General features: G+C 36.1%; 1 protein-coding gene across 1 annotated transcript in view; it reads right to left on the bottom strand.

Moving 5' to 3' along the window:
- The window catches only part of TMEM260 (transmembrane protein 260), a 67965-nt gene that overhangs the window by 21487 nt on the left and 19078 nt on the right, over positions 1–27400 (bottom strand). The window contains exons 4-11 of the mRNA XM_070594248.1: positions 21150–21327; positions 19860–19973; positions 13221–13400; positions 11648–11688; positions 8218–8301; positions 6894–7008; positions 5424–5593; positions 3347–3518 (exon numbers count right to left, since the gene is read on the bottom strand). Of these exons, the coding sequence (XP_070450349.1) occupies positions 3347–3518; positions 5424–5593; positions 6894–7008; positions 8218–8301; positions 11648–11688; positions 13221–13400; positions 19860–19973; positions 21150–21327 (1054 nt within the window). The remainder of the gene's footprint in view (positions 1–3346; positions 3519–5423; positions 5594–6893; positions 7009–8217; positions 8302–11647; positions 11689–13220; positions 13401–19859; positions 19974–21149; positions 21328–27400) is intronic.

Below are 27400 nucleotides of genomic sequence, written 5' to 3'. Positions count from 1 at the left end.
AACTTAGCTTTCGTCAGAAGCTGGACTGGAGATCAAATTAATCCATCTGCGTACTTGATACAAATGCAAACTGCTTATAAAAATGTGTGATTTGCAAATTTCCCTGTATTTGCAAATCCGTTTACACAGATTTCTCCAAAAATTTCTAATTATTCATTAATTCAACAAAATTTATTAAAGAATTGTGCCTAGTTATTTGCTGAATCAAACTAATCATAGTATTTTTTAAGATTAAGAATTTCTCTTTTCCTAATGACTGCTCTAAAGACACCAGAGATAGATTTGTTCCCTTTTAAGTATATATGGTTTAAATAATAAATCTTATAGTTTAAATATAGTTCTTCAGTTCCAGAAGCTTGTTTTAACAGACCTCAAAATTTTCATAACTCCTCTCAAAACATATTTTTGTCATAAGATCAACAAAGTTCACACAAAAATTCTATAGCAGAATTGTGGTTAATTTCTATTTTGAGTGAAATGTTTACTTACCTGCAGAATGACTTATTTTATATTCAACCTAATTTATTTTAATTCCTGGACCAGTGGGCAGTGTTAATTTGAATGGTTGAGTTGGCTGAATGTAAATAAGAACAATTAAAAAAAAATTCGTCGTTGGTGCTGTGAAGTGCATTCCAACTCCAGTAACCCTCTGGACAGCAGAGCGGAACCCTGCCAGGTCTTTCTGCGTCATCTTCTCTCCTTCTGGTGCTCCATCAGACAATGCTCGCTGCTATTCATAGGGTTTCATGGCCAAATTTTCCAGAAGTACATGGCCAGGTCCTTTTTCCTAGTCTGGAAGCTCCACTGAAACCTGTCCCCCATGGGTGACCCTGCTGGTATTTGAAATACCAGGGGCATAGCTGTCAGCATCACAGCAACACAGCCACCACAGTATGACAACTGACAGATGGGTGGTGTGGTTCCCTGACCAGGAAATGAACCCAGGCCACGGCAGCAAGAGTGCCAAATCTTAACCACTAGACCACCAGGATTGGCTTAAAAATAAATTTACAATACAATATTTTCATGGTTTGTCATGTGAACTAGAGACCTAGGATATTATTTGAATCTAACATGAAACACATTGATTTTTTTAATCTATTTTTTTTACTGAGGTAACATTGTTTTACATTATACAAATTTCAGGTGTACATCATTATATTTTGACTTCTGTATAGGCTACATCAGGTTCACCACCAAAAGTCTAGTTGCCATCCGTCCCCATACACATGCGCCCTTTAACCCTTTCACTCTCCCATCCCTCTTCCCCTTTGGTAACCGCCAATGTGTTCTCCGTATCTATGTGTTCGTTAGTTGTTGTTTTTAATCCTCCACATACAAGTGAAGTCATATGGTGATTGTCTTTCTCTGTCCGACTTATTTTGCTTAGTGTAATAACCTCAAGGTCTATCCATGCTGTCACAAAAGGCAAGATTTCATCTTATTTCTTATAGCAGAGTAGTATTCCATTGTGTATATATACCACATCTTCTTTATCCATTCTGTTGATGGGCACTTAGTTTGTTTCCAAGTCTTGGTTCTTGTGAATAATGCTGCAATGAACAGAGGGGTTCATATATCTTTTCAAATTAATGTTTTCCTGTTCTTTGGATTAATACTCAAAAGTGGAACAGCTGGATCATATAGTAGTTCTGTTCTTAATTTCCTGAGAAATCTCCATTCCGTTTTCCATAGTGGCTGCACTGGTTTACATTCCCATCAGCAGCATACAAGGGTTTCCTTTTCTCCACATTCTCTCCAACAGTTGTTATTTTTTGTCTTTTTAATAATAGCCATTCTGACGGGCATGAGGTGATAGCTCCTAGTTTTGATTTGCATTTCCCTAATAATTAGTGATATTGAACATCTTTTCATGTACCTATTGGCCATCTGTATATCTTCTTTGGAAAAATGTCTGTTCATATCCTCTGCCCATTTTTTGATCAGGTTGTTTTTTGTTGTTGAGTTGTACAAATTCTTTATATATTTTGGATATTAACCCCTTATCGAATATATGATTTGCAAATATCTTCTCCCAATTGGTAGGCTGTCTTTTTGTTTTCTTGATGGTTTCCTTTGCCCTGCAGGAACTCTTAGTTTGATGTAGTGCCATTTTTCTTGTTTCCCTTGCCTGAGGAGACATATTCAGAAAGATACTCCTAAGATCTATGTCAAAGAGAGTACTGCCTGTATTTTCTTCTAGGACTTTTATGGTCTCAGGTCTTACATTCAAGTCTTTAATTCATTTCGAGTTAATTTTTGTGTATGGTGTGAGAGAATGGTCTGCTTTCATTCTTTTACACGTGGCTGTCCAGTTTTCCCAACAACATTAATCGAAGAGACTTTCATTTCCCCATTGTATGCTCTTGGCTCTTTTGTAGAAAATTAGCTGTCCATAGATGTATGGTTTTATTTCTGGGCTCTCAATTCTGTTCCATTGATCTGTGTGTCTGTTTTTCTGCCAGTACATCTGTTTTGATTACTATAGCTTTGTAGTATATTTTGAAATCAGGGAGTGTGATACCTCCAGCTTTGTTCTTTTTTTCAGGCTTGTTTTGGCTATTTGGGGTCTTTAGTTGTTCCATAAAGGTTTTAAGATTCTTTGTTCTATTTCCATGAAAAATGTCATTGGGATTGCATTGAATCTGTAGATTGCTTTAGGTAACATGGACATTTTAACTATGTTAATTCTTCCAATCCATGAGCATGGGATATCTTTCCATTTCTTTGTGGCTTCTTTGATTTCTTTTGACAATGTTTTATAATTTTCAGTGTATAGGTCTTTCACCTCCTTGGTTAAATTTATTCCTAGGTATTTTATTCTTTTTGCTGTGATTGTAAATGGGATTGTATTCTTGATTTCTCTTTCTGCTAATTTATTGTTAGTGTATAGATACATAACTGATTTTTGTTTTTGATTTTGTACCCCGCCACTTTCCTGAGTTTGTTAATTATTTCTAAAAGTTTTTTGGTGGAGTCTTTAGGGTTTTCTCTATATAAAATCATGTCATCCACAACTAGTGACAGTTATACTTCTTCCTTTCTAATTTGGCTACGTTTTCTTTCTTTTTCTTGCCTAATTGCTCTGGCCAGGACTTCCAGTATTATGTTGAGTAGGAGTGATGAGAACATATTGATTCTTAAAACGTTCAGTTTAAATGAGAAAGAAGCAACTCATATGACTTACACTATTAGTTAAAATAAACAAAAGAATGTGATATATATCCTACCTAAGAGTGATTATGAAAATTGTACCCATCCATTATTTAAAAAAATAGTTTTTAAAAAAACATGTCTTCAAATTATTACAATTACTATATTCTAAGTATACTTTTCATATACTTACTTCCTGATCCACTAATGAAATATCTGGTCTCAGTCCCTCACAATAATGCATGTAACGGAGAGAATTTCCTGGCAAATCTCCTCTGAGTAAGATAATTGCGTCACGAGGCATAGAGGCTAGAAGGTTCTTTGCAAATTTATCGATCACATAGTTGTTCCTTTGGTCACAAATGCTACGTAAAATGATCAAAGAGAACATTAAAATAGCAACACATTGCTTCAGTTTTAATAAGACTAGGCTTATTTCCCACTCCATTCCTTTCCTACCACACAATCTACATTTAGTGTTTCAAAGCATTCTAATTTGTATCTTCCAAGAAGATGCTTATATTTGAAAAGAGAACACTATCATCTGAAAAAAAAAAGGGGAAGGAATTAATTGTGCAATTGAAAAAAATCAGCGTACTGCTTTACTTCTGGAATTGATAATCATTTCCATAAAAAAATCAGTTGGTGCTCAAGAATAAGTCCTTTTGTTTCCTAAACGCATATCCAATTTCACTACAAAGAAGTAAGGTTTCTGATTCTACTTGGAATTTAAGATAATTTCTTGTTAATTCCATTTAGTCCAAAGGAATTTTCAGAAATACAAGAGGGAATCTGCCGATTTCTGACATAAATGTACACAACATTTGTCTGAGTCTCCTGCATGTACAGTCAATCCTCTCCATCACATCCCTGAACCACAGGCTCCCGTGTCCCTCTCTCCCTTCTAGACCGAGAAAGCATTAGGGAGTTGTTTACTTCTCTCCAGGCATTATTTGCCAATGCCAACAACAGCAGTACAACTCTTTTCAATGATGAAGTGGACTTTCTAACTTCAAAGAAAAACTGGCATGAATTCTGAAAGCTTCCCATGAAAAAAGTAACAGACTGCGAGAGAGTGGAAGCATCAAAGAATGCAACAAGCAATGCCCTTCCCATTATTATCAGGTCCACTACATTCAGTGGTGCCAAGAAACACAGCCTAAAGTCACATCACTGGGTTAGTACTACAAATCAAATAAACACTGCTAGGAACAAAATATTACCTTTGCCTTATAATTGATGAAACTGTTTCCGACTATGAATCTCTACTTTGCAGGGTGAGGCCCTCACATTTTGCCACCCAGAAAAGTTGCTATCTATTCCAGTCCCCTGGGGCAAATAACAGAATCAAAACAAAATAAAACCAGCCATCCTGAGCACTCATACCTGGTGTTGAACCTGGATTTCCCTAGAGACCCAAGCCAGGAGGAGACTGGGATAAAAAAGGTTGGGAAACACACTGCGGGCTTGCAAACCCTTCGTGAGCTAGCTATGGAGTTGTGTCTGAGACGTGCATCCCCTTCCCACATGGCCTCCTGATGACGCAGCCTTCCTGACACTGTCTCGACCCCCGTATTATAAAGAACATTGGTTTTTAAAGTTAAGTTGAAAGGGGAAATGTAACTTTTTAAAATATCAATCGAATCTCCAATGGCTTTTCCACTTCTGTAATGTTTACTCCATACTGCTGGAAATAAAGGAATTATCATCTAAAACTTGGACATCTTTTATGTTAGACTCAGCTTTTCATTAGAATGGTTATTAAACAGGTTTTGAAAAATACATATAATACTAATAATGCATAAGGATTAAGAAACTTTTAGAATTTTATTACAAAATAATTAATATTCACTACCACAGAGTAAACTAGATAAGGCCAGGTATTACTCAAAAGATAAAATCTTTGAAGTATAAAGTGAATTATTTTAGAGCATACAAAAAGGCTCAAATGTCTTCACTCTCCAGCTAAGAGGCATTTTAGATCAGGGAATTTTACATATACTCCAGACCCGAAAGTATCTCTAAGGGTTCCTTAGAGGAAAGTACGCAGACAGTTTACATGCAACACGTGAACCCTTGTCTGCAATGCCCTGAAACTACGCATCATTCATGCTGAGATTCTGGTTCAAAAGTTTAAGAACCACTGCACCCAGCCCAGGCCGTCTCACTAGAAAAGTGTGAAAGTTAAAGGCGAAATAAAGTCCTAGAATCTAAATGCCCAAATGTCTCTGGCTTGAGTGCTACTTTTCAGAAAAATAACCATGTGTTACCTGAAATTAGAATATATTTGGTAAATTACAAAGAGAGTTGCTGAAAGCCATTCCAGATAATGAAGCCCACTGGTGTTCAGCACTCGGTTACTCTCAGAAACAAGCGCAGCCAAACCGACACCAGCAAGGACGGCCACCACGGCATTGCTCTGCATCCAGAATCGCTCGACCTGCGAAAGAGACGTGCAAACTATACATCCAGCTGCCTGATTTATGCAATCCATCGGGTACTTACATACTTTAAAAATACACTGCACACACCTAGTTGCTGATGCCTGCTGTCACTCAGGTCTTATTAACTGAGTTCCCCACCCCCACTCCATGCCACTTTCCTTTCCCATTTTCAAACATTCCTCCTTCCCAGTTTGACATGTGAATCATCCTTTTTGCATCCACTCATTTTTCTCAATACTTCATCTTGAACTCCTGCAATGTGTCAGGTGGAGAAGGGGGACCAATGCTTTTGCTTTGCTCCTGAAGTTTCCTTCCACGTGGGGAAGCTCCACTAGTATAACACCCCCTCACTCGCTTCCTCCTGGAGGACTGTGGGGATGGATCCAACTGGGGAGTCTGGGAGCGGGGTCTGGGCCTGATAGCCCTCCTCTCTTCTCTCCCTCTCTCTCTGTCTCTGTCTCTGTCTCTCTCCCTTTTTCTCTGTCTCTGTCTCTCTGTCTCTCTCCCTCTCTCTGTCTCTCTCTCTCTCGGAAGTGACCTGCCCACAGGAGGCACTTGTCCAGGGGCAGGCTCTGTCCCGGAGGCACCAGTGGGTGGGGAGGGCCTGTCCTGTGCAGCACTGCCTGTAACTAGCGTAGGTCTGTCCATTCTGGGATGCAGGTGAGGAAGCCCCCCACCCACAGGTATAAACCACGCTCTCCAATCGCAGTTTTGTCAGTGACAAAGGGGACTTTCCCACCCAGAGGACTGGTTTATTTTGTTTCTCAATTGATTCTGAATTCAGGTGATCAAGTAAGGTATTATTTATCAGGCCTTTTGAACACAAAAAAAAACAGTTGGTTTCAGCTGTTAAAAAAGAGCTATTTACATTTATAGAGTTTCTATTATAAGGGGAAGAATATCCTAATCTCAAAGATGGCAGCCAGGGAAAAACAGAAACGTGGCTGCTCTTTTGCACAGGCCTGGGACTGGTGAGGTCAGGAGTTTCCACTCAAAAAAAGTCCCACGAGACATGCAGTAGTCCCCGTATCAGCAAACACACACAGCGTGACCAGCTTACATCTACCTTACATTTATTCTTCTATTCAACTATTGTGTTAACTGAACATGACCTTTTTTTTCCCTAAAAAGAGACCTTTGCCTTACTGGTTCAATAATTTAGCTCTTGATTTATTATAATGTATATACAATTTTAAGCATTTCTGAGATAATCTGCTCTTCTATAAGATTCATGAAAGACAAATTTGTACATTCTTCACTAATTTTATAGTCAAAGGAAATATCTAAGTAACTTACCACACCCATGAAAAGTGGTTTTGAAATATCTAAATTTGCCCTCCAAGCAAAGAACAATGAATAAATGCAAAACATCCCAGTAAAAAGCCATACTAATGATGGGTTCTGTTTGTCCCTATAAAAAAATTTAAAATGTCCAAAATTATTTATGAGCATGAATATCAATAATAATATTACATAGTTTTAAACTATAGGCAAAAATATTTGGATCATAAAACTTTCCATTTTTAAGTAGGAACAAAGAAAGATCTAAGTTTTAAAAATCAGAGTTGGAATAAATAACCAAAACATAGTAACAGTTTATTATCGTACTTTAATAATTTAATACTGTACTATATTGTAGACAACTTAGAACCACACAGCAAAAGATATAAAGTGAAAATTTGCCAAAAAACCACAAATTATTAATCTTGTTAATTTAAGATGTAATTAAACCTATGCAAAACAAAAGAATTTCATGCATCAAAACAACGAAGACTTTAAAATGACAAATCTCAATGTTGGTGAGAGTGCAGCAGTATGAGAATGAATGCTAGTATGATCCCCAAGACAAGTTAATTTGATAATATATATCAAGAGCCTTAAACACATTCATACTCATTGATCCAGTAATTTGACATGTAGGCATAAATCTTTAAGCAATCACCAGAAATGTGGATAAAGATTAATCCACAAAAATGCTTTGGTATTACCTATAATAGTGGAAGAAGTAGAAGCAATCTAAAGATCCTCAAATTAGGAGAACATTTAAATTAATTCTCCTAGGTCACAGGATGGACTATCATATAGACATTTAAACGAAGTTAAGTATTTTTATAGTATGGGGAAATGCTCACAATATAATGCTAAATATTAAGGAAATAAAACTGTAAATATATGTACATATACACATTTACATAAAAATACACTCAACAGACTAGAAAGTAAATGAACTAAAAAATTAATGGAAATTAATAGTGCTATATTTTTTAGGTTATCTTTTATCATTGGAGGTTAATTTTATCTCCAGAGGAATTCAAATAGTTGTTTGATTCTTTTGCAATGCAACAATAATAATTGGTTATGGGTAGAGTAAGGGATTCAGTCAAAAGTTTAAGACATCAAATGACTTGAGATTGTAATATACTGCTCAATCTTTCAAAATTAGTAACCTATAGCAAAAAAATTAGCAAGAAAGCAATACACACTTGCTTTAATAGAAGTGGTTAGTCATTTATTTGGAATATAAAATATTATTGGCAATGTTTTACAATGACATACTGAAAATATTAATTGAATTAATGAATATGAGAAAAATAATAGGAAAAGGAATTATATTACTCACTTTCTTGCTAAACATATATTTGCCCAGACTGCGAGGGCTTGAATGTTGAATGAGAGTTGGGTCCTCATATTTGTTACCTGAGCACTGTAAAAGAAAATCTACCTTATTGTTGGCAGAAAACAAATTTGGTTAATTCCAAATAAAACATCCTTTGTAGAATACATCTGATTATGCACTGAATAGTTTTAAAGGCTGGAATCAGATTTTAAAATTATTTTGTCTTCTTTTAAATTTGGGAGACAAAGTACCAAAAGAAAGAGTTAAACAGTTCTGAGATTTGTCAATTGTAACATTTGTTTACCAACTTATATAATTTGGAATAGGATCAGAACAAATAATACTGTGCTTGTGATATTGGTATACTGTATTGATATTGTAAACCAATTTGTATCCCCAACTGGTTTGTCAAGAAGTCATCTGAAATGGATTTTTGGACTTTCTTCTATCAGCAGTGTAGACATGGCCTCCAGGGATTTAGCAATTGAAAACAAAGCTAATTCAAATAATTTTCTGAGGATCCAATCATGAAGAAAAAAAGGACAAGAGAAGTGATCTCCAACCATTCTTTTCCGGGTTATCTTCTTCCTTAAAAGTATTCCTTTTTTCTATATTATTTGGTTCAAAAAATGTTTAAACAATCTCCAAGAAATGCATGTTTTTTCTCCTACAATTAAACTAAATTCTTCCATTAACTAATAAGGATTTTCCAAGTGTTATCTGAGTTCTAAAATAGCTCTGGCAGTCTCCAATTTTTAAAAAACAAATGAATCTATCCACCATCTTGAAGAACTTTCTTCTCCCTACTGGCAATTTTACTGGAGAAAATGTGATGCCATAATTATGGAAACTACACAATGTGTATTTCACTAATGGAGACTCATCTACTATGAGAAGATATCCTTACTCCTTTTCAAATACACTTGAAAAATTGATTCCAGCATGAGGCCCATTTTAAACCATTCTTCAAAAGGAATGAAGTCAGTCTCAAAATTAATTCTTGGAAATCTGTTGCTTAAACGTAAGCTCTAAAACATGGTCACTGCCTAGGGTTAGATTCGATAATTTCCCTGTACAGGGTTGCAATTTAGAGATATGCATGGGGAAAGAATTTAATTTGCTTGACAAAAAGGGTAGATGATTAGGTTCCATCATTTTGAAGGATTTTCTAGTAAGTTAATTATGAGTTGCCTTTCTCAACACTCCTGTCCAGCTTCAACAATTAAAGACTAGGAATTCTCTCACTCAATCAGAGGGTGCTAGGATTATGCCTCTATTCCACATAGGAATTGGTTCAAATAAATAGTGTGGGTGTGAGTGGTCATCACTTTTGTCAAGTCTTTTTTTCTGGGTATAAAACCTAACTGCTATTATTTCAATGTGAAGGAGGCCTTCAAGTTCCTCAATAGATGACTTTTATGTGCAACTACTAAAAGTTAGATGTATGGTCCATACTCTTGAGAGTTCTTTGGAATTCATGTGGGATTTGTTAAGGCAAAATATATCAGTAATCCTGAGTGTGATAACAACTCCAGAAGGTAGGTAGAAAAGAGCAGGTGGTGAATCTTTTTGGATGGAGCAAAGCAGAATTAAGTGAAAGACCAGAAAAGCTGTCCTTACCTTTAAAAGGGAAACTGAGCTTCTTGCTACCTTCTCCCCAACAAAAAAGAAAAAGGAGCCACACATGTCTCAGTCAGATATAAAACGAAATATATAAAATCAATTGTGAGGGGCCAGCCCCACAGCGGAGTGGTTAAGTTCGCACACTCCAGCTCGGTGGCCCAGGGTTTCACTGGTTCGGATCCTGGCTGGGGACATGGCACCACTCATCAGGCCACGTTGAGGCGGTGTCCCACATGCCACAGCTAGAAGGACCCACAACTAAAAAATATACAACTATGTACTGGGGAGATTTGGGGAGAAAAAGCAGAAAAAAATAAAATAAAATAAAATCAATTGTGAGAACCATCAAAATAAGAATAAGTGGTGGCAGGAAAACATTTTCAAGATATAGTATAAGATGAAAAGCAGCAGGCTAATAAAACTATATATTTTATGATCACATTTTTGAAGACAAAAATATTGGAAGGATATAGACAAAAACGCCAACAGATTAATAATAGTGGTTATCTCTGCAGGTCAGAACTACAGTAATTTTAATTTTCTTATTCTTGCTTACTTGTATTTTCTAAACTTTCTATAATGATTATGTATCTTTTTTTGGAGTAGGGGAAAAGGTCATTTAAAAAGAAAGGAAAGAAGGAGGGAAGGAAGCAAACAAGCTAGCAAGCAACTAAGATAGAGACTGTGAACCTGTGAGCTGCCTCATGTGTGGAGTCGAAATACTCTCCCCATTTTCTTAAAATGGCTTTTGAATAGTCCTGAAAATCCAAAATTAATACTTAGTTAGGAGATCACTTAGTTGGGAGTTATAGAAAACTATTCTTGCCTAATTTTATATTGAAAAATGTTATAAAAATATTACAGGATTGGTATGGATATTTTTTAAGTTGTCTTACTCTGTGTAGGTTTTAAAGAAAATACTAACTCATTTTCAAAGAACGCTAGTAGATAATATACATGAAATATATTTGCTTAAGCTGGCTCTAATAAGGCGGGATGTTAAAAATATGTAAGTCAAAAATAGAGCTTAAGGACAGCTTACAGGAAAAATCTTAAGAGACGTTAAATAAATTAAGCTCTGAAGAATTAAAAAAGCATAGCTCAATCCCAAATAACAAGAAAATAATGATTCAAATTGCTAAATATAATGTTACAAAATGTCTCTGAAATAAAGAAGATATATAAAAGCAGAACAAAGAATAAATTTATAAAGCAACACTACACTGGGTAATTTGTATCCAACTGAAAGCTGAAACATTTTAGTTTTATGAATGAGAATGTGAGGAGACTGTAGGGAACATATAAAACTAAAATGTTTCGGGGGGCCGGCCCCGTGGCCGAGTGGTTAAGTTCGCGCGCTCCGCTGCAGGCGGCCCGGTGTTGCGTTGGTTCGAATCCTGGGCGCGGACATGGCACTGCTCATCTAAACCACGCTGAGGTGGCGTCCCACATGCCACAACTAGAAGGACCCACAACGAAGAATATACAACTGTGTACCGGGGGGCTTTGGAGACAAAAAGGAAAAAAAATAAAATCTTTAAAAAAAAAAAACTAAACTAAAATGTTTCAACTTTCAGTTGGATACAATCTCCTCACATTCTCATTCACTGCTGTTTTTCTTGCTCACTTTAAGCTTTATCTTTCCGAAAGAAATACTAAAATATTTAACAGGATACACAAACAACTGTATAGGTGAAAACCACTTCTCAGACATATTGCCTTCAGAAAGAGAAACTCAGAACTCTCAAAAATCACTTAAAAGAACTAATAGAGAATTGATTTAAAAATACTTTCAATATTTCATACTCACAGCAATATTTGACACATACTGGATCCTATTTCAGATTTGGCCTAAACATAAAAGAGAAAAGTTTATTTGCACAGGCATGAAACTGAAGCTTTGTTAGGCCATTGTATTTTAACTACCTTGATTTAAAAGACAGATGTTTTAAATATATAATGCAACACCCCTCTTCATTCAAAGTCTTCAGAGCGTTATGAAATTTTTGAAGTGAAGTCAGTGAAAACTAAACATATACATCTTTTAGCAAGAATTTCAGAAATAATAATTGGCTAAAGATCACTTAAATTATTCCCTCAGGAATGAATAACCCATTAACGAATTAATAGACTTTACACTCTTGTTAGAGAGTTTCTTTAAGCTCTTTTTGGGCACTTTGACTAGAGCTCATTACCACCTGTTAGTCTATAATTTGACAATTATGTGTGAATTATACAAATTTCAAATCTGCAATGGCCCTCCAGCAATATTTTAATGGAATAACTAATATAAGTAAACCAGAGCATAAATTTAAATTATCAAACTCTCTAAGGCAAAAAACAATTAATAATTATCCTTTTATTAACCTATTTTATTATGAAATATCTCCTACATACAAACAACATATATAGAATATATTTAAAGGATAAAGAGTTTTAAACAATCTATAGACCCACCATCCAGTTAAGAGAGAAGTGCATGAATAGCATAGGTCCCTCACAAAGCCCTCACAGGCCTCACCTTTCTCATTCCCTGGTGGAAACTATTACCTTGAATTTTGTGTTACTTATTCCCCTACTTTCTAAAAATGTATAGTTTTACTACTTCTGTATGCATCTTTTGAGCAATAGATTGTTTTAGTTTTTGCATGGTTTAGAATTTTGTACAAATGGTGTCATATAATATGTACTCTTCTGAAACGTGCCTTTTTAAGTAGGACGCAAAAAGCACAAACTGTGAAAGAAAAATCTGATACAACTGTCTTAAAATAAAAAACCATCCATTTATCCTTTCATTTTCCAGGTAAACTTTACTATAACCACATTTAGTGTTTTCCCCTAATTTATGTATTAGGGAAAGCAAGACCTTTTGAACTTAGAACACACTAAATTTCACATTCAGTGAAATTATATTTTATAAAGTACTTACACAAATGTACTACACTAAATACAACATGAATACTATTCATCAAATATGTAAAAAGAAAGTGTTTTGGTTAAGGTAAATTAAAAATTCTGATTTTTTTTCTTTAATCTTTCCCAAATATTTTTAATCACAGACCAAGAGCCCAAAGTGATACCCAACGCTAAGAAGACTGAAATGCTTCAACTGCTGGCAGGAGAGTCTTTTCAATGCCTGTTATCCTGAAAAGTATAGTCAAGATATAAAACTGTATGATCTCAGGTTAAGTGAATCCAATTTCTTTCTAATGTATGTAAAAGTCACATTTCAAGGGGCAAGTTTGTTACATAAGTAACTGAAATGAAAATTCTACCTACTGTCATCCATAAACATTGATTGCTTTTTTTTTCAATCAAGGTCCAGGCAGAACACTGAAGTTTTGCCACTTATTTCCTTAAAAGGGCTTTAATTACAAATTTACCAGACTGAATGTTCCATATTCTTCCCTGAGAAAATGCGTCAAAAACCCTAGCAACGTTGTCTGGTCTCCCCAGGTCCAACGGGCTTGATTGAGGTAGGATGAGATGGGAAGGTAGGTGTAGGGCAGCAAACCAGCAAAGCAGCACAGACTCAACTTCAGCAAAGAGCCCAGGGAGAGTTCCTGCACGAGAGCACATTGCATCGTCACCGTGTTTATTCAGCGACTCATCCTGGGCCTTCAAGAACACATCGAGGAAAACATCAGATATGTTTACTCAGAGCTGATCTCTCAATTCATATTAAGTCACCACAGAACACTATGTTAAACCTTCTGATTACTGTGGATTACTAGAAAATTGCATCAGCCTGAACTTCTTCACATGGCAGGTGAAATACGAGCGAAGCAAATAATACTAACGAAGACTCATGAGTATCATGTTTATTGCATCTTTTACATTTAAAACCATGTCATGACACGCAGCATTGCACAGCTGAGATAACTCACTTGGAAGTGATGAAGTTGTTTGGCTAATTTTGAATATATCCCAAATATGGTTCTATTACCAATTCACTTATCACCTCATCAGGAGTAGGCTTCAACTACATACTCTAATACGATTATACATTGACAATATGATTGTTCTACAAGGGTTTTGGACATTTCATGGAAATACCTGGCACAAATGAAACTAGCTTTTAAATAACCTCCCAGCTCATCCAAAAGCTCTTTTTTTCTCAATTTTACATGTAGGCTGGAAGGAAATTTTTGATGTTCTATGTAACAATGTTGCTTCATGTGAAAATATATTTCTCATCTGCACACTTCTAAAACAAAGGACAATATTGACAAAGTCTTATAAAGATTAAGTCCAAAAGAATTCTGGTATACTAGAAAGATTCAAATATTGGTTGCTTTAGCAAGTGGGAAATGGGGTCTCTTACAAATATCATAATTGGAAATTGCCAATTTTTACTTTAAAAAAAGGGGAAATTCATATGTGACTATGAATTCAAGAACTAAGGTTCACATTCACCAGAAATAGAGCAAACAGTTGACTTATATTAGTATTTTCAAATAAATATTCTTAATTGAAAATGGAGTGCTTTTATTATTATACTGATTTCATTTGATATTTCTAAAGTAGTAGTGAGATGCATAAAAAATGATGGCATAAAAAGAGTAAGAAGTAACTAATCGAACAACATGGCTTTGCTATTCTTAAAAGCAGTTTTAAAGAAAGTAAATGTTTATATTTTAGCAGTTTCTGCATATTATAAAGTTCAACTTAGAATGGCAAGATGCAGCTGCTGCTGAATTTTCCTTTTGTGTGGGAAACAAACAGGGAGACAATTACATGAGCACTATTTCAGAGGGCCCAGGAAAGTGGTTCTGAGTCCCAGCTGCACATACATTAGAATCACCTGGGGAGCTTTGTAAAACTATCAAGGTCTGGGCCTCACCCCAGATCAATTAAATCAGAATTATTTTACGGTGGGAGCAGCATAAATACACACACACACACACACACAAATATATATATACATTAATACAGGTATGTATATACAGGCATGCATCGTTTAATGACCTAGATAGCGTCTGAGAAATGTGCTGTTAAGCGATTTCGTTGTTGTGCAAACATCACAGAGTGCACTTGGACAACAGAAGGTATAGCCTACTACACACTTACACTATATGGTACTAACCTTATGGAACCATTGTCCTATTTGCAGTCTGTCGTTGACCAAAATGTTAATGTGGCGCATGACTGTATGTGTATACATGCAATATATATACACACATTTACTTTCTTAAAGCTTCCCAGATAATTTAACTGAGCAGTCAGGGCTGCAACCAACCGACTTCCTGCTCTGCCTCAAATCACCTGACCAGCGAGACAAAACTATCCTTTCACTTCATTGGTAGACCTTATTTTCTAGCCTCTGCTACTTAAACAGTGGAAATGAAAGGTCCTTTGAAGAGTGATACTTCGCAAAATTTCATCATTCATCAGTAGCTGACCTAAGTACAGGGCAAACAGGCTCTCAGACCAGGCTCCTAACTTGTCAACTCTGAGTCTTGCATGGTTTAAACAAAGCAAATGGCTCTCCTTTCAATCAACTAACACAAAATACATGCTTTTTAGGTTCTTGCCAGAGAATGCACTTCTCTGATATCTGAAAGCAACTACTCTGATGTCAGAAGCCTGGCTAAGAGTGACACCATCAAGATGGCAATATACAGCATCCCCAACTTCAGTCCTCATCACAAAAAGACCAACAGCAACTATCCATGGACAAGACACCATTGTGAAAATCTCAAAATCTAGAGGCGAGGCTGAAGCACGTCCCCAGACCACAGAGACTGAGAAGGATCACACTAGAAGTGTCAGAGGAACATTCTGATCACATCGCACCTCCCCCAGGCCAGCACAGCGTTGCACAGAGAGGGCGCCCCTGGGGCTAGTTTTCCCAATGGGAAAAGAGAGTCCCGAGTGGACATCCACCTCCCCTAGCATTGCAGGATGCTTCCCAGGAGGCCCACTCTGGTCTCACCTCATAGGGACCACTGAAGGGGGATCTGTGGCGCTCAATCAGTGGGCATCAGCTAGAGATGGAGAAGGGAAGTGGGGCTTACAAAGCAACCAGCGCTCAGATCCTGGCAGACTGCATTCCTGCCTGCTGGAGCAGAGATCCCAGCCAGTGGGTCTGCCCATCTGCAGAGTGGAGCCAGTGGCTGATCCCACCCTAAAATAATTCTGATTTAATTGATCTAGGGTATATCTTAACATAATAAAGCTCTCATATTCTAAGCCCGCAGCGTATATCATATGCAATGGTGAAAGGCTGAAAGTTTTTTTTCTAAGATCAGGAACAAGACAAGGGTGTCTACTCTCACCACCCCTATTCAACATAGCACCAGAAGTCCTAGCCAGAGAAATTAGGCAAGCAAAAGAAATAAAAGGCATCCAAATCAGAAAGGAAGAAGTAAAATTGTCTCTGTTTGTGGATCATATTATCTTATTTATAGAAAATCCTAAAGACTCCAACAAAAACCTGTTAGAACTAGTACACAAACTCAGTAAAGTTGCAAGATACAAAATCAATGCACAGAAATTAGTTGCATTTCTACACACTAACAACAAACTACCTAAAAAAAATAAGCAATCCCATTTACAATAGCATGAAAATAACAAAACACTTAGAAATAAATTTAACTAAGGAGGTGAAAGATCTATAAAACTATAAAACATTGACGAAAGAAATTGAAGAAGACACAACTAAATGGAAAGATATCTCGTGTTCATTGATTGGAAGAATTAATATTGGTAAAATGTCCATACTACTCAAAGCTATCTATAGATTCAATGCAATCCCTATCAAGATTCCAACAGCAATTTTTAGAAAAATAGAAAAAAAAATTCTAAACTTTGTATGGAACAACAAAAGACTTTGAATAACCACAGCAATCATGAGAAAGAAGAACAAAGCTGGAGGCATCACACTTCCTTATTTCAAACTATATTACAAAGCTATAGTAAACAAAACAATATGGTACTGGCATAAAAACAGACACATAGACCAATGGAACAGAATTGAGGCCCAGAAGTAAACCCATGCATATATAACAAGGGAATCAAGAATACTCAATGGGGAAAAGATAGTCTGTTCAATAAACAGTGTTGGGAAAAATGGAGATTCACATGCAAAAGAATGAAACTGGACCCCTATCTTACACCACACAGAAAAATTAACTCAAAATGGATTCAAGACTTAAATATAAAATCTGAAACCATAAAATTCCTAGAAGAAAACATAGGAAAAAAGCTCCTTGACTTTGTCATGACAATGATTTCTTAGCTATGACACCAAAAGCACAAGCTATGAAAGCAAAAATAACAAACGGGACTACATTAAACTAAAAAGCTTGTGTACAAAAAAGAAATGATCAACAAGACAAAAAGGCAACCTACAGGAGAAAATATTTGCAAACTGCATATCTGATAAGGGGTTGATATCTGAAAAATATAAGGAACTCACACAACTCAACAGCAAAAAAACAAATAATCTGACTAAAAAATGGGCAAGGGACCTAATAGATATTTTTCCAAAAAATATATTCAAATGGCCATCAGATATATGAAAAGGTGTTCAACATCACTAATCATCAGGAAAATGCAAATCAAAACCACAATGAGAATAGCCTTACACCTGTTAGAATGGCTATTATCAAAAAGACAAGAGGTAAGCGTTGACATGGATGTGGAGAAAAGGGAGCCATTGCACAACGTTGGTGAGAATGTAAATTGGTGTAGTCACTGTGGAAAACAGTACGGTGGTTCCTCAGAAAATTAAAAACATAACTACCATATGATCCAGCAATTCCACTTCTGGGTATATATCCAAAGGAAATGATACCACTGTCTTGAAAAGACAGCTGTACACCCATGTTCATTGCAGCATTATTAATAAAGCCAAGATGTGGAAACAACCTAAGCGTCTATCAACATATGAACAGAAAAAGGAAATGTGGTGTGGAATGGAGTATTATTCAGCCATAAAAGAAGGAAATCCTGCCATTTGTGACAACATGTATTGACCTTGAGAACATTATGTTAATGAAATAAGTCAGACAGAGAAAGATAATTACTGTATGATCTCACTTATATGTAGAATCTAAAAAATGGAATTCATAGAAACAGCATAGATTGGTGGTTGCCAGAGGTGGGGGCTGAGAGGTGAGGGAAATTAGTGAAAGTGGTCAAAGGGTACAAACTTCCAGTTATAACACAAATAAGTTCTGGGGATGTGATGTACAGCATAGTGAGTATAGTTAACAATATAGTCATGCACTGCAAAATGACGTTTCGGTCAACGATGGACCACATATACAATGGTGGTCCCAGAAGATTAGTACCATGGAGCTTAGGTATGTAGTAGATTATACCATCTAGGATTGTGTAAATACACTCCGTGATGTTCGCACGATGAAACCGCCTCAGGACACACTTCTCAGAACATACCCCTTTCGTTAAGCAATGCATGACTACTGTATTGTATGTTTGAAAGATGCTAAGAGAGTAGATCTTAAAAGTTTTCAACCCACACACACAAAATTGTAACTATGTGAGGTGATGGAGGTGTTGGTTAACTTTATTGTGGTAATCATTTTGCAATATAGATAGATTAAATCATCACATTGTATACTTTAAGCTCACACAATATTATATGTCAATTATATCTCAATACAGCTGCAAAAAAAACTAAAAGAGGAATGAAGACTAGGGAAAAAAAAGAAGCCTGGCTAAGATGACTGATATCAGGATGCACTGATATGCATCTCCATCTGTGCATCCATCAATTCACAAGAAAAATATTTGGGCCTCCTCAGGTGTGTATTCAATAGAAAAGTCTTCACTGAGTTATACTTTTTCATATCGTATCTCAATTCTTTTAACCAAGGGCTTATATAATAAAAAATTATATAAAGAACTCTATAAAATCACTATTAAAGACACTGCCTGTCACACTGTTTAACATCCCTTACATAAGGTCTTATATGATTGACTTAATAGAATTCAGTTCCAAGAAAAAGTTGGTCTTTCCTGTCAATTGTTATGTTTCCTTTTCATTTTTTTTAATCACATAAAAAGAATTTTAAAAGCTCCACATTACCCTTTTTGCTTTGTTGCCAAGAAGCTAAGAAAGAAAATGCATTCAAGTGTAGTAACTACAATTATCTAAAGCTTTGGTATAATTATTTCCCTATTTCTATATAATAATTTTATTATGTGTGTTTTTCTTAATATAATTCTGATTATAGCTGGGTATAAGTGACAAATAATGAAATGATAAACTAAGGTGGCTGAGGTGTAATTAACAAACAAACAATAAAGTAAGTGAAATGACTCCAGTATTGGTTTTGTATATGGACTATTTTAACCTCTGCGAGGAAGACTGATAGAACAGAGTTTCTATCTTTCCAAGAACTAGTGTCTAACTCTGCTCCCTGCCTTCTCCTTGCCTTACGTCTCCATTGCCTAACAAATAATTTTCCTATATTGCTCTATACCGCCATCTAAATTACTAATCATTTTTCCTTTCAGAGAAAGAAGAAACTAAAATAAATCGTTTTTAACTCTAAGAAAATCTGTTCTGAGAAAACAGGACTGTTATTTACCAGAGATGTTATTGTTTATTTCACAATGGCAACAATGGTGTCTGTTGTGTTGAGAGCTGAATCTCCAGCACCGAGGCAGCTGCTGGTACCGAGCAGGCACTCAACAAACAATTGGATGAGTGAATGAACTATTATTAATACACTATTCTTCATCGTAGAATGTAGAATAAAACCATTGAGGACATTTGCTATTTTTTTTTAAGTCCCTTTAGCCTATTTTCATCAAGTTGTTGTTCAGAATCCATAGGAAAATTATGAAACAGACCAGATGCCACTGCAATCAATACTGCATAATTTTTGTAAATCCAATTTTTTCAGTCAATGTTGTTAGGGCCTAAGGTTATTTATGCTTTATATAAAACTAAAAAAAAATTAAAGCCCCATGTTTTCTGATGCCATAAATGCTATATCGTGCTTAAATAAAATATTATGATTTTTTTTTTACAAAATGCAAAGACCTACCTTCTCTTTTAAAAGTCGAAAGAGAATCCATGGTACTATGCACAAAACATAGAGCACTATTGTGTGCTGATTACATAAGCTAAGGCCACAGCAGAAAGCACCAATTTTGGCTATCTGAAAATAAATAAAAGAAAAAAATCCAAGCTAAACATTCACCCAAAACTCTACATAAGCACAATAGTAAAAAGCTATTCTTTACATCAAAACCAAGTATTTGTACCACCAGCAGGTTACAATCAACCTCTCAGATGCAAGAAGTCAGGCTTTAACAGTCACTAATATTTAACACCATTATTTTTTATTAATATTTTTCATTCTCACCAAATCATTGCAGTTTGCCCTTAAATGACTGTCTTCAAACTAAGTTTTAGAAAGTCCTGTATGGTGACTAGATGAGTCCTAAAAGTAATAGGATATCACATAATTCTTATTCAAATAAAGTTTATAACTGAAGTTCAGCAATTCTTTCTACCTTTTCTCCTATTAAATTAAATAAATGAAATATAATACTTTGTAATTAGAAACCTGGTTATCCATGGGTGGTGTTTTTGCTTTTTTTGAACATGCGTTATTTTCATAATCAGTAAAAAAGTTAATTTTAAACCAAAAATAAACTTTCACAGCATCACAGATCTGTTTACAGAAACCACAGACGAACCATGATGTCCTTGTGTTTCTGTAGTCGTTACCGACACAAAGCTGCCTAGACTAGGATGATGCGGCTCTTTCCAACGCGCAGACTGTAAGCCCTCAGAAGACAGGCTTCCTTCACATTTCAGACGATTCTGACGCGAGCGTTTGCCTTACAATTCATTGCAAGCTCTTCCAAACTATGTCATTTTTACATCTGATATTCTCCTTTCAGTTAGAAAAAGGACAAATTTGATCTTTTTGCAATTAAGGAGCAAGTCAATGTACCATAATGATATATAATTTGAGAGGGTCAATCCAGAGCTTCGCATCTTAAGATCACACACATACACACACACAAACAATGAAGGAACTATCTAACCAGCCTGTCTTTCCCATAGGACTCAAAAGGGATTTCAGAATCCTCTCATTCTCCAAAAAACTTTTGAACTCTAAGAGAAAAAAAAAGTCCCATGTTTTATAAAGGCTCTCATGGTTCACAGTAAAAGAACTGAGAATATCTTCTCTCTTAACATGCCTAGTTTACCTTGACAGTAATCAGAATAGATAAACAGTATCTAAACCGAACTTAAAAAGAAATACAGCATCTGTCTAAAAATTAAAACAAAAAGTGACTTCACTTTGATCAAAATAGGTTACCTTTGATCTTTCTTCTGCAGTTGCTGCCTCCTCAAAATGTACAGTAAGAGCCATAAGCAGCCCCACAAACAGATTGTTTAAGCTAAAAACCTCTGCTGCAATGGACCACTGCCATGTTAGACGAGAAAATGAAAACACCCCCGCAGCAAGGATTCCTCCAGCATATGAGCCAGAAAGCCTGCAAAGACAGATAACATGAAATCTTCTTTCCCAACAAAAAGAACTGACTTTATTTTCCTTTTTATAAACTGTAGCAGCAGAAATTATGTCACCCAGCACTATCCCAACATATTATATGGTTAATACATTACTTCACGTAAAATTTCTTTCAAAAGATTTTAATTAGGAAGTTCATATATTAACCTATTAACAAACAAACAAACAACCCTGCTGGAATCCTGTGGACTGAAGGAGGTTTAGTTATCAGATCTAACCTCTAGGATTCAAGCCAATTCAGAAAGCCTGAAGAGATAGCAGCCAGAGAGATAACAAACCTATGTCATTTTTCTTGCTGCATCTATGAAGAATAATGATGGTCTGGTGAATGCTGAAATACGTTTAGTTGTAGAAATTAATGAAATGGCAAGATACCTATTCAAGAACATTCATTCTCACTTCTTGTGGAAGTTTGGATCTAGGTACTTTCTACAATTACCTCCCAGCACATGGCAAAGGTTACAATATGTGGTGATGTTAAGATTTTTTAAGCTCTTAGTTTCTGATGATTTCTTCTTCACACAAAGTTGAAGTTAAAAATGATATATTTTTTAAAGAGACAGATGAGAATGTGAGTTTTAATAACACAAAAAGAATCAAATGCTATACTTGGAAACAAATTTCTCACCCCAAAATGCCAACAAGAGCCATATATTTCAAATCAATCAGGAATCTGGATCTTGGTTCAGAGATATGATTTGAGACTGGTAATGTGGCTGAATATACCAGAGCATATCAAACCAAAACAACTTTATATTTCACTATAAATCTAAAAACAAGAAAATTAAAGCTATTACTGAATATCTATTTCTAACAAGTGTTATGAAATTCAGAAAGCATTACTGTGTCTAATAATTAGGGTATTATATGGCCCCATGTCATTACTTTTTAACTACATTGTTTTGTATAAAAAGTTACGGAGTAATTCTATGGCTTTTAACCAACTGCTATAGAAAAGTTAAAATAAAAATTTGAGTATCATCAAACATGTTTTCTTTTGAGTTTCTCTTTGCAATTGTTCCTGTTTTCTTTCCCTTATAAAAATCATCAGTTTCCTACTTATTTCAGAGGCCCTCATTCTCCCAGTCATCCTGATTCAACACACTAAAATCATTTCTTCCTTCCAAAGTACTTTCCAAATTTATTTCAATTTGTATTCCTACTGCCTTAGATTCAATTATTTTAATAGTTTCCTAACTTGTCTTCTGTTTTCCACTCTATTCTGCAATATAGCATCAGATTAAACTTCCTAAAACATACTCTTTATGACTACCTAGCCCCAAACTTAAGAACTCTTCATTGCCTATGGGATAAATTCTAAATGAGTCAGCCTGGAATGTAGGTTCCCAATAAACTGGACCCCACATAGTCACTAATTACCAACATTATCTCCATCTACTAGTCAGGCTACTCAAAACTCCCTAATAAGACATGCCTATTCCTAGCACCACACCTTTGCTTATGCTGTACCCCTGAAATGAATGCCCCCTTTGCTCCTTTCCATATAGTCAAATTCTACTCTTTTCTCAAACTGCTCTTCAATTCCCAGGTTTCTAGCCCATCTCTGAACATCTACAGCATTTAATTGTCTTAACAATTATTTTGACGCTGTTTTTGAAATGTGAACTGGAGTTAAACTTCACTTATATTGGAAGCATCTAGCCCCAAGCACAGAAAGGAAACAGTGAATGAGAGAATGAATTAATCTTAAAGCATTAGTAACATTTTTAACAGAACTTCTAAGTTCATCTGTGAATATTACTTTGGGAAGTCAGCATAAGATACAAGATTCCCCCCTCTACTTAAAACATAAATTAGCATTCTTGGAGAAAGGACTGATTCCAGGGCTGAGGGAGCTCAAGTAAAAAATGAATCCAAAACATCTTGTGCCAGAAAGTAAGGAAGTGCTCAAACAGGGATATGACAACAGGACCCAGGAGGTAGCTGAAAGGGGCTCTCACAGGCCAAACTGGGGATAACTTGACCACCAAAATAATTATAGTAATAGAGTGTAACCCAATGAATAAACAAAAACCCATGAAGCTATACTGATGCACATACACGGAGGAGACGGGAACGTCCATAGAAAGTTAACTAGTAACTAACAACTGTAGAAGAAGGGATGGCATCAGAAATCACCATTTGACAACCATCATGATAATCATCGATGGATACCAAACTAGTGGGCTAAAGTTTTGCAGTAACAGAAATACGTACATAGTCTAAAGGTATCTCTTTATAAACAGATTAATTAAAACGGAAAAATGTTAGCCTTACAGTGGCAAAGGTGGCAGACGCAATCTCAACCACATGATCAAAGTTAACAGCCCAGCAATAGGATAAACATCATATGCTTCCTGACCTATTCCAATGAAAAGAACACAGCATCATTTCTATGGCATTCCTGCCAAAAATGCATTACCTGAATCTAAGCATGAAGAAACAACAAACTCAAATTGAAGGACATTCTGCCAAATAACTGGCCTGGATATATCAAAAAATGTCAAGGTCTAGAAAGACCAAAAAAAAAATCATGAAGAACTGCTCCAGATTAAGAAGACAAAAGGGATATGACAAGAGAATTAAAGGCGTGATTTGGGATTTCCTTCTGCTATAAAGTGCATTATTGGGACAAGTGGCAAAACTGAAGCAGGTCTGAAGATCAGATAACAATGTTGTATCAATGATGATTTCCTGAGACCTGCACTGTGGATATGTAGGAAAATGTCCTTGTTTTAAAGAAACATACTCGGAAGCACTTAAAGGTAAAAGGGGACCATGACTGCAGCTTACTGTTAAATGGTTAAAAACAAAACAAAACAACACACATATGCACAGGGTCAAGAATAAGCAAATGTGGTGAAATATTAACTTGTGAGGAACCTGCGTGAAGGGTATACAGAGTGGGCTATTCTAGCTACTTTGCTATAAATCTGAAGTTAAGTCAAAATAAAAAGTTAACAAAATAGGGGCTGGCCCCACGGCCGAGTGGTTAAGTTTGCGCGCTCCGCTGCAGGCGGCCCAGTGTTTCGTTGGTTCGAATCCTGGGCGCGGACATGGCACTGCTCATCAAACCACGCTGAGGCAGTGTCCCACATGCCACAACTAGAAGGACCCACAAAGAAGAATATACAACTATGTACTGGGGGGGCTTTGTGGAGAAAAAGGAAAAAAAAAAGTTAACAAAATAAATCAACATATTCCTGAGATAATAATTTGCTAACATTTATTGAGTTTTGCCTGCCATGCGTCAGATATTCTTCTAAGTGCTTTCCTTATAGTAATTCATTTAATTTTTACAATAACCCTATGAGTGGATGCCATTTATCTTCTTTTTTCAAATGAAGAAACTGAGGCCCACAGAGGTCAAGTAATTTTTCCAAGGTCCTATGGCATTTAAGTGGCAGAACCAGGATTCAAATCGTTAGTCTAGCCATTTAGTCCCATTACAGCATGGGGTAAATGATGGTTATTTAATCTTAATGTCAAATAATTTATTCTAGATTAATGATATACTGTATTTTTACTTGGTTAAATATGTACATCCTGGAGTGAAGAATAGAAGTTTTATAGATTATTAGAATTGTATTTATTTTTACTTTATCAAAACAACACACTACCAGCTTGAATTATATTTAACATCTCTCAAGACTGATTTTAACCTTTTTTTTGAAAGGGAAATAGGTCAAAGTTTAAAACCATGAGACAGTTAATTAAGGAGAATTGAGAAGAAAGTCCTGATATGTAGAATCCTCAGGAAGAAAACTCACTAACCTACAATGATTTTTAACAAGTTATTATGCTTCAGAAGACATCCCAAAGTGTTTGAATTATTGACACTAATTATTGAAATTATGAACTATATTAACTGCCTTTCCAAATATTTCATAAGGCTTTAAAAATTGAAGAGAGAAAGGTAAAATTATCAACTTCAGTGATAAAATCTATCCAGTCACCTGAGCCTATTACACATAGTTACATGCATTAGCATTTTATTGAAGACTGATCCCACATCAGCAAGGAGTACAATCTGAATTTTCTCCACCCCCACCCCCACCCCCACCCAAGTCAGAATGGTTTTGCAATGAATAATCCATATACTCTTTCATCTGATTCTCCTTGATATCAGGAAATAATTTCTAAGACTGCTGGGTAAGGTTATAAAAGAGAAGGCAACCAACTGATTATAAAACCAGTAACAGAAATCAAACCTATAATCTTGATCTTTTTAGCATCTCAAATGAGCTTGCTTAGAAATCAGACTAAGTCTATAGGAATTTGGGTTGCAATCCTAATATAAATTGAAGACAAAAAGAGTAGTGGATCTTTCGGTTTTTGCTTTGCTACTCACCATGTAAAGTCCCTTTCTACGCTTGAGGGATGCCCAGTTTATGAGGCACAGCCCCCTCCTATTACACCACTGAAAACACAAGATACTTTCCGGTCTTCCTTGCAGGTAGAGCATGAGTGTAGGTCCTGGGCTCTGCCTACCAGAAGCACCTGCTCCATTCTTTGAATTGGAAACTCCTGAGGCAAAGAAGCAGGGATGGGGCAGAACCTACTGAGACATGGCTGGTGGCATTAATGTGTCATTTCCATAGACGATGATGGCAGACTTTCAGGGGCAATATTCAGAATCCAGGTCAGTGCTGGAGGTGGAAGCTGGGGTGTCCAGTGTCCAGAGATGGCAGCGGTGGTGGTTTCACTAGAACATACCTGCCTAGAACTCCAGATGTTTCAGGCTCAGAGCCTGGTAAGCCAGCCCTCCTAGAAATTCTGCAAGCTCTCCAACTTCCTTCTTTTCCTCTTTCTTTTTACAATTCTAGAATTGAAAGTTTCCTTTTGTAAAAAAGACAGTTTTACTGATATATAATTCACATATCATAAAATTCACCCATTTAAAATGTACAATTAAAGATTTTTGGTGTATTTACAGATATGCAACCATCACCACAATTTTTTTTTTTTTTTTGCAGGGGAAGATTCATTCTAAGCCAGTATCTGTTACCAATCTTCCTCCTTTTTCTTCCATCCCCCCCACCAAGCCTCAGTACATGGTTGTGTATAGTTGTAAATTCTTCTAGCTCCTCTATGTGAGCGGCCACCACAGCATGGCTACTGACAGACGAGTGGTGTGGTTCCACATCCTGGAACTGAACCCAGGCCGCCAAAGCGGAATGCACCAAACCTTAACTGCTAGGCCATCAGGGCTGGCTCACCAGTCAATTTTATAATATTTTCATCACCTCAAAAACAAACCCCATCCTGTTTAGCTGTCACCTCCCTACTCCCATCCCTAACCCCACCCCAGGTTTAAACAACCACTAGTCTACTTTCTGTCTCTATAGATTTCCTTCTTCTGGACTTTCACATGAATGTAATCATATAACATGTGGACTTTTGTGACTGACTTCTTTTACTTAGCACAGTGTTTTCTAGGTTCATCCAACTTGTAGCACGTATAAGTATTTCATTCCTTTTTATAGCTGAATTAATATTCCACTATATAGATTTACCACATTTTGCTCATCCATTCTTCCACTGATGGATATTTGGGTTGTTTCCACCTTTTGGCTATTACAAATAATGCTGCTATAAACATCCACGAACAAGTTTTTGTGAGGACACATGTTTTCATTTCTGTGGGTATCTAGCTAGGAGTGGAACTGCCAGGTCATATGGCAACTCTGTTTAATTGTTTGAGGAGCTGATAGACTGTTTTCCAACATGGCTGCACAATTATACACTCCCACCAGCAGTGGATGAGGGTGCTGATTTCTCCACAACCTAGCGAACACCTGTTATCCGACTTTTTGAGTCTAGCCATCCTAATGGTATGAAGTGGTTTCTCACTGAGGTTTTGATTTGCATTTCCCTAGTGGTTAATGATGTCGAGCATCTTTTCAAGTGCTTATTGGCTATTAGTATATCTTCCTTGGAGAAATTCAGATCCTTTGCTCATTTTTTAAATTGGGTTGGCTTTTTATCATTGAGTTGTAGGATTCTTCCCAGCTTCCTTTTAATACATTTCTTCT

This window comes from Equus przewalskii, chromosome 25, assembly GCF_037783145.1.
Source record: "Equus przewalskii isolate Varuska chromosome 25, EquPr2, whole genome shotgun sequence".
Classification (NCBI taxonomy): domain Eukaryota; kingdom Metazoa; phylum Chordata; class Mammalia; order Perissodactyla; family Equidae; genus Equus; species Equus przewalskii.
This window is presented reverse-complemented; position numbering and strand designations above follow the sequence as displayed.